Below are 14,235 nucleotides of genomic sequence, written 5' to 3'. Positions count from 1 at the left end.
AGAAAATGCATAAAGAAAGACGTTTTTTCATGTTGGATATATATTATAGTAATAAGTTTCCTAAATAAACAAAAATAAACAACATTAAAATGCCAGCAGACACCAAAACGCAGCAATTGAATTAATTTTAATCAGCCCCTTAAGTCATCAAGCAGCTGTACAATTATAAAAGGAAATTGCTGAACAGACGATGTGTGTAATGTTTTTTTTATTTCTGACCGTCCAAAATGTTGACACACATATAAAACAGAGGATTCTCGTCCGTTCAGGGTCTGCCTTCGCGGTGTGAGACTGTCAGTTCGCACGTCCCTCTGACACGCGCTAAACAAAATGCAAAATAGTGCACCCAAAACGGTGATGAGTGTTGATAAATCACATTACGTGTGCTAAATCTTTATATTTGTGTCTTCTTCTCCCAGTATTGTGGGCGTTTTGATATATTTTTGCATATTAATGAAGAAAGAGACATAAAATGGATTGCCCGCCTCATTCCGCTCACTTAACAGACGCAATCCACTTTGCACACCTTTAGTAGATCAGCTTTGCGTGTGCTATCAGGTTTGCACGTGTTTTAGTACACGCAAACCTTTAGTAAATCAAGCCCTAAAAGTAAACATGACTTTATCATTGCTTCCCAAGGCACAACTTTATGTTATCCTGCACATGAGACACGTTGCATAGGGGCGCACTAAATCAAAATTAAATGGTCTTATTAAACAGTAGACAGGTTAAAAACTGAATGACATAACAACAACATTTTAGTATCTTCCAAAAGCAACTTCAAGTCAGTTGCAAAACATCACACCGTATGTTCCAAAAGCAACAGAAAACACCATGTCTGTGGTAATCTGTGGTGCTGTCATATGGCATAATACGCGCTTTTAGTCTTTGACTGGAGTGTGTGCAAAAACAGATCTCATGAACAGCCACGTACGAAGAGGATGAGTTCCATATTTACATGTCAAGTGTATAAAATTACACAGTTTAAACATACCTAATAGGAGTCTTAATATTAACGTGTTAAAGATTGCTACATGATATAAAATACCGTATTTTTCAGACTATAGGGCGCACTTAAAGGCCTACTGAAACTCACAACTACCGACCACGCAGTCTGATAGTTTATATATCAATGATGAAATCTTAACATTGCAACACATGCCAATACGGCCGGGTAACTTATAAAGTGCAATTTTAAATTTCCCGGGAAACTTCCGGTTGAAAACGTCTATGTATGATGACGTATGCGCGTGACGTCGATGGTTGGAATGGAAGTATTCGGACACATTGTATCTCAATACAAACAGCTCTGTTTTCATCGCAAAATTCCACATTATTCTGGACATCTGTGTTGGTGAATCTTTTGCAATTTGTTTAATGAACAATGGAGACTGCAGAGAAGAAAGCTGTAGGTGGGATCGGTGTATTAGCGACTGGCTGCAGCAACACAACCAGGAGGACTTTGACTTGGATAGCAGACGCGCTATCCGACGCTAGCCGCCGACCGCATCGATGATCGGGTGAAGTCCTTCGTCGCGCCGTCGATCGCTGGAACGCAGGTGAGCACGGGTGTTGATGAGCAGATGAGGGCTGGCGTAGGTGGAGCGCTAATGTTTTTATCATAGCTCTGACGAGGTCCCGTAGCTAAGTTAGCTTCAATGGCATCGTTAGCAACAGCATTGCTAGGCTTCGACAGGCGGCACAGCATTAACCGTGTAGTTACAGGTCCAGTGTTTGGTTCGGTGTCTCCTGATAGTAGTATTGTTGATTTTCTGTCTATCCTTCCAGTCAGGGGTTTATTTCTTTTGTTTCTATCTTCATTTGAGAACGATGCTATCACGTTAGCTCAGTAGCTAAGTGTGTCACCGATGTATTGTCGTGGAGATAAAAGTCACTGTGAATGTCCATTTCGCGTTCTCGACTCTCATTTTCAAGAGGATATAGTATCCGAGGTGGTTTAAAATACAAATCCGTGATCCACAATAGAAAAAGGAGAAAGTGTGGAATCCAATGAACCCTTTTACCTAAGTTACGGTCAGAGCGAAAAAAGATGCGTCCTGCACTGCACTGTAGTCCTTCACTCTCACGTTCCTCATCCACGAATCTTTCATCCTCGCTCAAATTAATGGGGTAATCGTCGCTTTCTCGGTCCGAATCGCTCTCGCTGCTGGTGTAAACAATGGGGAAATGTGAGGAGCCCTTCAACCTGCGACGTCACGCTACTTCCGGTACAGGCAAGGCTTTTTTTATCAGCGACCAAAAGTTGCAAACTTTATCATCAATGTTCTCTACTAAATCCTTTCAGCAAAAATATGGCAATATCGCAAAATGATCAAGTATGACACATAGAATGGATCTGCTATCCCCGTTTAAATAAAAAAAATTCATTTCAGTAGGCCTTTAAAATCCTTAAATTTTCTCAAAAATCGACAAATATAACCCGGTGCGCTTTTTTAAATGAATTATTTCTGGTTGTGCCGACCTTGAACCAATTTTATTTGGTCAATGGTCAATAAGTGCGACCAGCAGATGGCAGCCACACATAAGAGATACGTGTAGACAGCAAGCCCAAAACTTTTTATGTTTCATTAGGAATATACAAACCCCAAAACCATTGAAGTTGGCACGTTGTGTAAATGGTAAATAAAAACAGAATACAATGATTTGCAAATCCTTTTCAACTTATATTCAATTGAATAGGCTGCAAAAACAAGATGTTTAATGTTCCAACTGAGAAAGGTAATCACAATAAAAATAAATAAATAAATAATACTCCGTGAAGTAAGTTACATTTCATATAGTGAGATGAATAAGATTATTTGTAAAATGAATGGATGGATGAAATACATTCAGAATGTTTATCATGGTTCTTCTTCTTTGTACTTTGTAAACACTTTAAGTTTGAAGAGTTTCTTGAAGTGGATCATGTTAGTTTTGATTGATTGATTGATTGAGACTTTTATTAGTAGATTGCACAGTACAGTACATATTCCGTACAATTGACCACTAAATGGTAACACCCCAATAAGTTTTTCAACTTGTTTAAGTCGGGGTCCACGTTAATCAATTCATAGTACATTGTTTGATTGCTTTGCTTAATCCATTCCATAATTTAATTCAACATACTGATGTGTGTGAAATAAAAAGCTGTGTGGAGACATAAGCCGTCCCTAATGGATAGGCAGGCCATTATCCGGTGCGCCTTATAGTCTGAAAAATACGGTATATAACACTATAATAATGAAGAAAGTTTTTAAAGTTTGAATTTTCGTTTATTTTGTTTGTATTCCTGTAATTACTCCACTTCTCCTGTAAACATAACCACTTTATAGTTTGTAAATATAAACCTGATATTTTCATTTTTTCCCCATTCATGTGCTGTATCAGGCATTCTGACATCGTGCTTTATGCCTCCGTCAAATATTACACTTCTCTTCAAGGAGATAACTTTTAGGCAGCAGCGCGATGCCGCCCAGACTGAATCATTTACCGCCATCACTCGGGGGGGGTGGGGTGGGGGGGGGTGGGGGGGATTCACACAGCAGCGCGGTGGCAACTCGACCCCTTACCATACATTATACATGGCCCATACATTAAATATGCATCCTCACTGCGGTACGTGACTGGCCCAGAACGGGGCCCCGCATTCAAATGGAGCCGCCTCATAATCACAAGGAGAATGTAGGCCAGCGTATCTGTGGTTAAACTAATTGTATCGCTTCTCTCCTCGTAATGAGGCACGCTGGAAACCATGCACTTGTACTATTCTGCTGAACGCCACATAAGGGCCCCCTGCTAGGAGGAGAAAGCACCATGAATAACTGCTAAATGTCACAGCAATGTCAGATTTCAACTTGTGATAGATAGCTGCAGGTGTGCTAGTGATGAGCATCCTGAGATGTGAAAAGTGTATGAAACCTATTTATACATTTTGTAATAAATATTAAATTATAGTGCACTGTAGGGTTGTACGGTATACCGGGACTAGTATAGTATCGCAGTACTAATGAATCAAAAACAGTACTATACCCTCTTCAGGCTCAAGCTGTTTGTTTACATGCTTTTTTTATTTCTCTTTGCTATTTGGGCTTATTGGACCCTAATTACAATAAAAACTAAGAATCATCTTTTGATATGATGTACTTTAGTCCATAAGTACACAAATGTGTACTTCATGTTTAGTGACATGCTAATTCTTATTTTTACACTTTTTCCCCCAAATTCCATTGTATGTTATACTCTTCTGACACCACCAGATGGCAGTATAAGTGTCCACATAAGCGGCCATAAGACCCCAATTCAGTAGTGTACACAATTTTGGAAATAAGAGCTAAAAGGTGCTGTCCACGCATGTGGCCACTAAGGCCTTTAGAGGATACTGTTTGAAAAGTACCGCCTTCCCAATTTATTAATTTTTTTAACAGGCATGACGGCGCATAGTCACGTCATGACATTGCTGGTTTTACGAGCAGAGGAGCATGTTCGGCAGCGCGCACACACGGAGTACTTACAAGCAGACCCCGTGTGTGGACAGAAAAGGGAGAATGGACGCATTTGGCTTAAAAACTAAAGACAAAGAGAAAAGTGGTGGCCTTCAGGAAGAGGTGCTTTATGACGTGGCCAGCTAGCTAGCAGCTAACATCCATCCGCAGTCGACAGTGTTTTAGCTACTTCTAAATCACTAATCATCGCCTCCATGGCGACAAATAAACTACGTTTCTTACAAGTATCATTATCACTGCAGGACGAGGAATAGCTAAACATGCTTCACTACACACCGTAGGAGGATACAATAGCTAACAAAAAGCTAGCGCGCCTGAATATAAACAAATGCCATGGGTGGATCTACACTGTAATGATACCAAGTATAAAAGCGTATTTAATCGATTCTACTATGATTACATCGATATTTTTTATCATCACAAAATCTTATTTCCTTTTTTTAATATTCATGTCATGTTTATAAACTTAGGAAATATGTCCCTGGACACATGAGGACTTTGAATATTGACCAATGTATTTAAGTTAAAGTTAAAGTACCAATGATTGTCACACACACACTAGGTGTGGCGAAATTATTCTCTGCATTTGACCCATCACCCTTGATCACCCCCTGGGAGGTGAGGGGAGCAGTGGGCAGCAGCGGTGGCCGCGCCCGGGAATCATTTTTGGTGATTTAACCCCCAATTCCAACCCTTGATGCTGAGTGCCAAGCAGGGATGTAATGGGTCCCATTTTTATAGTCTTTGGTTTGACTCGGCCGGGGGGCTGTAACTACTTGATATCGTATCGATACCCAAATTTGTGGTATCATCTAAAACTAATGTAAAGTATTCACAAAACAGAAGAATAAGTGATTATTAAATTTTAACAGAAGTGTAGATAGAACATGTTAAAATAGAACGGCGTGGCGAAGTTGGTAGAGTGGCCGTGCCAGCAATCGGAGGGTTGCTGGTTACTGGGGTTCAATCCCCACCTCCTACCATCCTAGTCACGTCCGTTGTGTCCTTGGGCAAGACACTTCACCCTTGCTCCTGATGGCTGCTGGTTAGAGCCTTGCATGGCACCTCCCGCCATCAGTGTGTGAATGTGTGTGTGAATGGGTGAATGTGGAAATACTGTCAAAGCGCTTTGAGTACCTTGAAGGTAGAAAAGCGCTATACAAGTATAACCCATTTATCATTATTATATAAAATAAGCAGATATTAACAGTAAATGAACAAGTAGATTAATAATCCATTATTACAGCTTGTCCCTCATAATTTTGACAAAATAATAGAATGATAAATAACACAATATGTTACTGCATATGTCAGCAGACTAATTGGGAGCCTTTGTTTGTTTACTTACTACTAAAAGACAAGTTGTCTAGAATGTTCACTATATTATTTAAGGCAAAAAATGTTCTTCGATTGCAATAAGAAACATATGTTTATTGTACCGTAAGACTATTTATTAAAATAATGCCAATAATGTCATTTTCTTTGGTCCCCTTTATTTAGAAAAGTAACGAAAAGTATCTAAATATATTTTGGTACCGGTACCAAAATATTGGTATTGGGACAACCCTAGTGCACTGTATGTGTTTGTATGCCTTACAACATTACACATATTAGTCACTTATACTTATATATTTTACAATATATGAGGAGACGCTAAAATGTTCAACCAAATAAAAGACTATAATAGGAAAAAATGCATAGAAGGAAAATAGGTAGACTGAGAGGAACTCATCTGAAGGTGAATAGCTTTAGGGACGATGATTTTAGTAGCTATAGTTATTTCTGTGATTGATATGAAAAGCAGACTTGTCCACCTTTTCGTCCGCGACCTCAAAAGGGACAGACAATAAAAAAAATGGATGGATGGGCAGATATGAAAAAAGCAATTAGCATTTTTGTACAAATGTACAATGCATGTGTGCTGACTCGTGCTCAAGGCTTTTACAAATGTAGAAATACTTGAATTAAAACTTTTTTAATTATAGAATACAATAGCAATTAAAAAAAAAAAAGTTCCAAAAAAATAGTTTTAAAGCGGAATTGCACTTTTTGGGGGAATTTGGCCTATGGTTCACAATCCTTATGTAAGACAAACACACATTTTAAATGTTTGTGTATACATTCTAACTAGTAAATAAATGCCATCCAAAATTCCGCTTACAATGGAGTATATGTGAGTCGCTCTATTCTGCCTATAAAGCACTTAAAAAAACATCCAAACACCTCGAATTAGGTTTTATTTATTTTTTTGGACTATAAGGCGCACTTAAAATTCTTTCATTTTTTCAAAAATCGACAGTGTGCCTTATAACCCGGTGCGCCTAATGTACGGCATAATTCTGGTTGTGCTTACCGACCTCGAAGCAATTTTATTTGGTACATGGTGTAATGATAAATGTAACCAGTAGATGGCAGTCATACATAAGAGATAAGTGTAGACTGCAATATGACTCAAGTAAACAACACCAAAACTTTAAAATTGTCAAAACGTGGATTTTTGCGCAGCTTACTGCGAAGATTGTTTTCCCGGGATGCAAACGGACTTGACCGTACAAGGCTTGCTGGTAAAAACATGATTTAATTATTCAAACTCAAAGTACTACACAGGGATACAAACAAAAACAGAAAACAACCCGAAGGCGAGCGTGCTTAACGCACGCGAAAGCTAAGGCAAAAAACTTAGGACATGAAACATGAAACTAAAAAACTCACTAAACTGTGGCTTGAAAAAACAAAACTTACGTGGCATGGCATGAAGCATAAAAAGAGCAATCGCAAAAATACGAGCATGAAACTATGGCATGAAAACCAGCATGAACAGAGCAGAAATGAACATCAATGTCGCCAGGACGACTAACTAAAAAAGACAGGCTTAAATAATAATGTCATGATTAGAGCCAGGTGCATGTGTCAAATGAGTCAGGGGAAAACAATGAGTTGCCATGGTGACCAAACAAGGGAGCGCAAACAGGAACTATGGAGTCTTAAACCGAACAGAACATAACCAAACAAAACATGATCTAGACCAGTGGCCCCCAACCACCAGGCCGTGGCCCGGTACCGGTCCGTGGATCGATTGGTACTGGGCCGCACAAGAAATAAAAATAAATAGATTAAAAAAATTTAAAAAAAAGTTGTTTTTTTGTTTTTTTTATTAAATCAACATAAAAAACACAAGATACACGTACAATTAGTACACCAACCCAAAAAACCTCCCTCCCCCATTTTCACTCATTCACACTCATTCACACAAAAGGGTTGTTTCTCTCTGTTATTAATATTCTGGTTCCTACATTATATATCAATATATATCAATACAGTCTGCAGGGATACAGTCCGTAAGCACACATGATTGTATTTTTTTATGACACAAAAAAAATAAAACAATAAAAAATACCATACCCCCGCCCGGCAGATTACTCTCACCTGCCTCTGGTTAGTGTTCGGGACGCTCACCTGTTTCCCGGGCACTAATCAGAGAGCTATTTAGTCTATGCCCTGGCCTCACTCGGTCTGGTTTGCTCCCATGCAACAAGTTACGTTCTCATTTACGCTCTTACTCTTTATTGTTACTACTTTATCTTTTGGCTATCTTTCTTGTTTTCCGTGCCGTGGGCACCGCGCAGCATATTTTTGTCTGCAGCCAGAATAAATAATTTCTTTTCACCTGCAAGCCGCTTCCTGACATCCCTCTGCATCTGGAAAAGACGACCTCCGGCATCATAATCCCACGACAGCGTAACTTTAAAGGCCTACTGAAATGATTTTTTAAAATTTAAACGGGGATAGCAGATCCATTTTATGTGTCATACTTGATCATTTCGCGATAATGCCATATTTTTGCTGAAAGGATTTAGTAGAGAACATCGACGATAAAGTTTGCAACTTTTGGTCGCTGATAAAAAAAGCCTTGCCTGTACCGGAAGTAGCGTGACGTCAAAGGTTGAAAGACTCCTCACATTTCCCCATTGTTTTCAATGCAGCGAGAGCGATTCGGACCGAGAAAGCGACGATTACCCCATTAATTTGAGCGAGGATGAAAGATTCGTGGATGAGGAACGTGAGAGTGAAGGACTAGAGTGCAGTGCAGGACGCATCTTTTTTCGCTCTGACCGTAACTTAGGTACAAGCTGGCTCATTGGATTCCACACTCTCTCCTTTTTCTATTGTGGACCACGGATTTGTATTTTAAACCACCTCGGATACAACATCCTCTTGAAAATGGGAGTTGAGAACGCGAAATGGACATTCACAGTGACTTTTATCTCCACGACAATACATCGGTGAAGCTCTTTAGCTACGGAGCTAACGTGATAGCATCGGGCTTAACTGCATATAGAAACAAAAGAAATAAACCCCTGACTGGAAGGATAGACAGAAAATCAACAATACTATTAAACCATGGACATGTAAATACACGGTTTATGCTTTCCAGCCTGGCGAAGGTTAACAATGCTGTTGCTAACGACGCCATTGAAGCTAACTTAGCAACCGGACCTCACAGAGGTATGCTAAAAACATTAGCTATCCACCTACGCCAGCAGGCCCTCATCTGCTCATCAACACCCGTGCTCACCTGCGTTCCAGCGATCGACGGTGCGACGAAGGACTTCACCCGATCACCGATGCGGTCGGCGGCTAGCGTCGGATAGCGCGTCTGCTATCCACCTCAAAGTCCTCCTGTTTGTGTTGCTGCAGCCAGCCGCTAATACACCGATCCCACCTACAACTTTCTTCTTTGCAGTCTTCATTGTTCATTAAACAAATTGCAAAAGATTCACCAACACAGATGTCCAGAGTACTGTGGAATTTTGAGATGAAAACAGAGCTTTTTGTATTGGATTCAATGGCGTCCGTATACTTCCGTTTCAACGATTGACGTCACGCGCATACGTCATCATATATAGACGTTTTCAACCGTAAGTTTAGCGGGAAATTTAAAATTGGACTTTATAAGTTAACCCGGCCGTATTGGCATGTGTTGCAATGTTAAGATTTCATCATTGATATATAAACTATCAGACTGCGTGGTCGGTAGTAGTGGGTTTCAGTAGGCCTTTAATATTCGATAGCTTCAACAAAACAGTTGCGATAGCAGAATCAATGTCAGCACACGACGCAACGAGGGCATTGTTGTTTGAATCAAACAGTCGCTTCGGCGCTACGTCACATTGATAAAATGCCGCCCGGCGATCCTGATTGGTTCATTATTTATTGCTATCTGGAAGGAGTTTGCATTACCCTCGATCCCTGATCCTTGTGTGGAGCTCAGCGAACTACAAGGGTCTGGCGAGAGTCAGGTTACGAAAAATATGCCTGGGTCATAAACCGTATTTTCCGCACTATAAGGCGCACCTTCAATGAATGGCATATTTTAAAACTTTGTTCATATATAAGGCACACCGCATTATAAGGCGCACAGCATTATAAGGCGCATCCATTAGATGGAGCTGCGCTAAAAGGAATGTCAACAAAACAAATAGTGATTGTACTGACACTTCTACTTGCTGCTCTCTGTTCAACAACTCACTGTTCCAGTTTGTCCTCCAACTGTAGCCATCTCGCTTTGTTCCCTCGGAAACTCTGTTTAGTCTTCTTTACTTGGCGCAAGTCATCATGTTGCTTCCTCCACTTCCGCACCATTGATTCGTTAATGTTAAATTCTCTCACTGCTGCTCTATTCCCGTGTTCTACTGCGTGACTGATCGCCTTGAGTTTAAACTCTGCGTCGTAAGCGTGTCTCTTAATAGGAGCCATTTTTGGGTCTTTACATAAAGTTTAGGTCTCACAACTACGGGACTTCATTTTCCCCCGTAGAAGAAGAACTTCTTCTTCTACGGTAAGAAGCCACCGACTTCATCTTCCCATAGAAGGGGGAAAATGAAGTCGGCGTAGTTACCGTAGTTGCGAGACTTGTTGTGGCTCAATATTGGTCCATATATAAGGCGCACCGGATTATAAGGCGCACTGTCAGCTTTTGAGGAAATTGGAGGTTTTTAGGTGCGCCTTATAGTGCGGAAAATACGGTAATTCGATGCTATGCTACACTTCAGAGTAAAATGTAGTCATACACTAAATTAACAACCGTCATCCACAGGAAGTGTGTCATATTTACAGTGAATAAACTGTAAGACAATCAAAAATCCCCCCGAGCCCTGGTATGGAATATTGTAGATTATTGTAGGTTGTACGGTATACAGGTACTAGTATAGTATCGCGGTACAAATGAATCAAAAACGGTACTATACTCTGTTTGAAAAGTACCAGAACCCCATTTTTTATCTTTCTTTTTTTTAACGGCATGACGGCATTGCTGGTTTTACGAGCAGAGGAGCATGTTCGGGAGTGCACACACATAGAGTACTTACAAGCAGACAGTGTGTGGACAGAAAAGGGAGAATGGACGCATTTTGGCTTAAAAACTAAAGATAAAGGTGAAGTTATAACACTGAAATGCCCTCAGGAAGAGGTGCTTTAAGACATGGCTAATAAGCTAGCTAGTGGCTAACATTCATCCACAGTCGGCAGTGTTTTAGCTACTTCTAAATCACTAATCCTGGTCTCCATAGCGACAAATAAAGTAAGTTTCTTACAAGTATCATCCCTGCAGGACGAGAAATAGCTAAACATGCTTCACTACACACCGTAGCTCACCGGCGTCACCGCTAATGACGCCATTCCTGAATGTAAACAAACGCCATGGGTGGATCTTCACCTGACATCCACTGTAATGATACCAAGTACAATACCGTATCTAATTGATACTACTGATATTTTTTATCGTCACAAAATTCATATTATATTTATAAACTCAGTAAATATGTCCCTGGACACATGAGGACTTTGAATATGACCAATGTATGATCCTGTAACTACTTGGTATCGGATCGATACCTAAATTTGTAGTATCATCCAAAACTAATGTAAAGTAACAACAGAAGAATAAGTGATTATTACATTTTAACAGAAGTGTAGATAGAACATGTTGAAACGGAAAATAAGCAGATATTAAAACAGTAAATGAACAAGTAGATGAATAATCCATTTTTACAGCTTGTCCTTTATAATGTTGACAAAACAATAGGTAGATAAATGACACAATATGTTACTGCATACGTCAGCAGACTAACTAGGAGCCTTTGTTTGTTTACTTACTACTAAAAGAAAAAGTTGTCTAGTATGTTCACTATTTTATTTAAGGACAAAATTGTTCTTCGTTTGCAATAAGAAACAGATTTTTTATTTTATTATAATAATATTATAAATTTTACCCTAAGATCTTTTGTTCAAATTAAGCCAATAATGCTATTTTTTGTGGTCCCCTTTATTTAGAAAAGTATTGAAATACATTTAAGTACCGGTACCAAAATATTGGTATCGGGAAAACCATAGAGTGAATAATTTAAAATACGAAACTCCTGAGTTCAATCAAGAGACGACTTAACGGCCGTTTCACGGCCGGCTTCTTGTCACAAGAGATCAGACTAAGTGTGCTGTCGTTGCAGCTATCGCTAGTAAATGATCAGTCAGAATGAAACTTGGGTGTGCCAGAGACAAACCTTATACTATCTCTGGGTCAACAACGCTTTGTAAGAAACGTGCGTAAGGCCATTTCTCCAGAAAAGTCCATTGGGATAATGAGTGATGACTTCAACCTTTTCTTTCTTTGGCTTTGAACATGGGGTAGGCGGGGGAAAGTGAATGAATGACAAAAACCAGCCCTTTCTCACCCAGTCTTGTACGTTCCGCCCTCCCGACTGCCCGACCCGTGGCTCGTCCCAGTAGATGTTCGCTTCACCATGGCGCCAGATTTTGCTGCGTGTCTTGTAGGCGTAGTAAGCAGCAAAGGCTAAGGCTAACACCACCATCAAACCTAAGGCCAATGCCACCGCCTGACAAAAAAAAAAAAGAGTATTTAATGCATTTAGAATTGGGTCCCTGGTAATTAACACATGCATGTATGCATGCATACAACACATGTCAGACACAAACTGGAGCAATGGACAGGTCAATAAATGTAACACATTTGTTACCCTTTAGGGCAGTCCTGGGCAAATTAAGGCCCGGGGGCCACATGCGGCCCGTTAAGCTTTTCAATCTGGCCCGCCGGACATTCCCAAATCATTTTTTTTTAGATCTTTAAGATGGAAAGTGTAGCTGCCATTATGATGTGCAGTGATGTGTTCAAATGACCGTAAGTCTTGAACTATACAAAGTATTTCAGTGGTTGGAATCTGCGCTTTTGCATGATATACTAGTTACTATGGTCATCTAATTAGTTACTATGGTAATCTAATTAGTTACTGTGGTAATCTAAGTTACAGCAGCTCAGACGAGGAACCAAGCAGTGTGGAGATTTTCACAAAAAGTTTTAAAGCTTAGTGATATCTCAGATATATCAGATTGTAGGTGTTTTTTTTGTTTGTTTTGCTGACTTTGTTGCATTTTTGTTGTGTTTTGCTTGGTTGTAAAATATGTCGATGGAGAGGGGGTGTGACGTTCATATGTTGTCAATATTCAGTGTTTAATCGGTAATAAATGAAGGCCTACTGAAACCCACTACTACCAACCACGTAGTCTGATAGTTTATATATCAATGATGCAATCTTAACATTGCAACACATGCCAATACAGCCGGGTTAACTTATAAAGTGCAATTTTAAATTTCCCGCTAAACTTCCGGTTGAAAACGTCTATGTATGATGACGTATGCGCGTGACGTCAATCGTTGAAACGGAAGTATGCGGACAAATTGAATCCTATACAAAAACCTCTGTTTTCATCTCTTATTCAGTAAAAAAAAAAAATTCCATTCTGTATTTTAAGGTGGTCTGTCATAATGTGTTTAGCATTCAATCAGACATTATTGTGAGGTTTTGTAGATATACCGGCCCCCAGACACATTTTTTTCTATAAATTTGGCCCCTGAGTCAAAATAATTGCCCAGGCCTGCTTTAGGGCCACCAAACTTCTTTTAAGTAAAGAGAACAAGTCCAAAAAACAGCAGACGATTGTCTGAATATGCAGAAATAACTTTCATGACTAAATGGTAAATGGGTTATACTTGTATAGCGCTTTTCTACCTTTAATGTACTCAAAGAGCTTTGACACTATTTCCACATTCACCCATTCACACACTGATGGCAGGAGCTGCCATGCAAGGCCCTAACCGCGACCCATCAGGAGCAAGGGTGAAGTGTCTTGCTCAAAGACACAACGGACGTGACGAGGTTGGTAGAAGGTGGGGATCGAACCAGGAACCCTCAGGTTGCTGGCACGGCCACTCTCCCAACCTTCGCCACGCCGTAACCCTACTAAATTGTTTGTGTTTGTTGCACTGCACATCTGTCTGTCCATTCAACATACATCTGTCCATCCATGTAGCCGCAAAGTATTCACTTTTCCCACATTTTGTTCCGTTACAGCCTTAATTCCAAAGTGGAATAAATACATTTTTGTCCTCAAAATTCTACACACAATACCCCATAATGACAAAGTGAAAAGGTGCACATTTTGTGACGATCCGTTGCCCCGGGTTATGTGTTGTTTTAGTTTAAGACTCCCTTAGTTCTGTTTCAGCACCCCTGGATTTGTGTTCCTGGTTGCCATGGGTGCTGATTATGTTCACCTGCCTCGTTAGTGGTCGTCCCGCTCACTCGCTCCTGGTCACTAATTAGAGAGCTATTTATTCATGCCTCACGCCACATTCGGTCTGGCTGTTTTGTTTGCATTA

The 14,235-nt window shown here is 40.0% G+C and overlaps 1 protein-coding gene across 1 annotated transcript in view; it reads right to left on the bottom strand.

Annotated features, from left to right (window-relative positions):
* Positions 1–14,235, bottom strand: part of LOC133630645 (uncharacterized) — a 92,270-nt gene that overhangs the window by 23,579 nt on the left and 54,456 nt on the right. Inside the window, exon 9 of the mRNA XM_062022253.1 lies at positions 12,233–12,394. Within this exon, the coding sequence (XP_061878237.1) occupies positions 12,233–12,394 (162 nt within the window). The remainder of the gene's footprint in view (positions 1–12,232; positions 12,395–14,235) is intronic.

The sequence above is a fragment of the Entelurus aequoreus genome, linkage group LG16 (assembly GCF_033978785.1).
Source record: "Entelurus aequoreus isolate RoL-2023_Sb linkage group LG16, RoL_Eaeq_v1.1, whole genome shotgun sequence".
NCBI classification, from domain to species: Eukaryota; Metazoa; Chordata; class Actinopteri; order Syngnathiformes; family Syngnathidae; genus Entelurus; species Entelurus aequoreus.
This window is presented reverse-complemented; position numbering and strand designations above follow the sequence as displayed.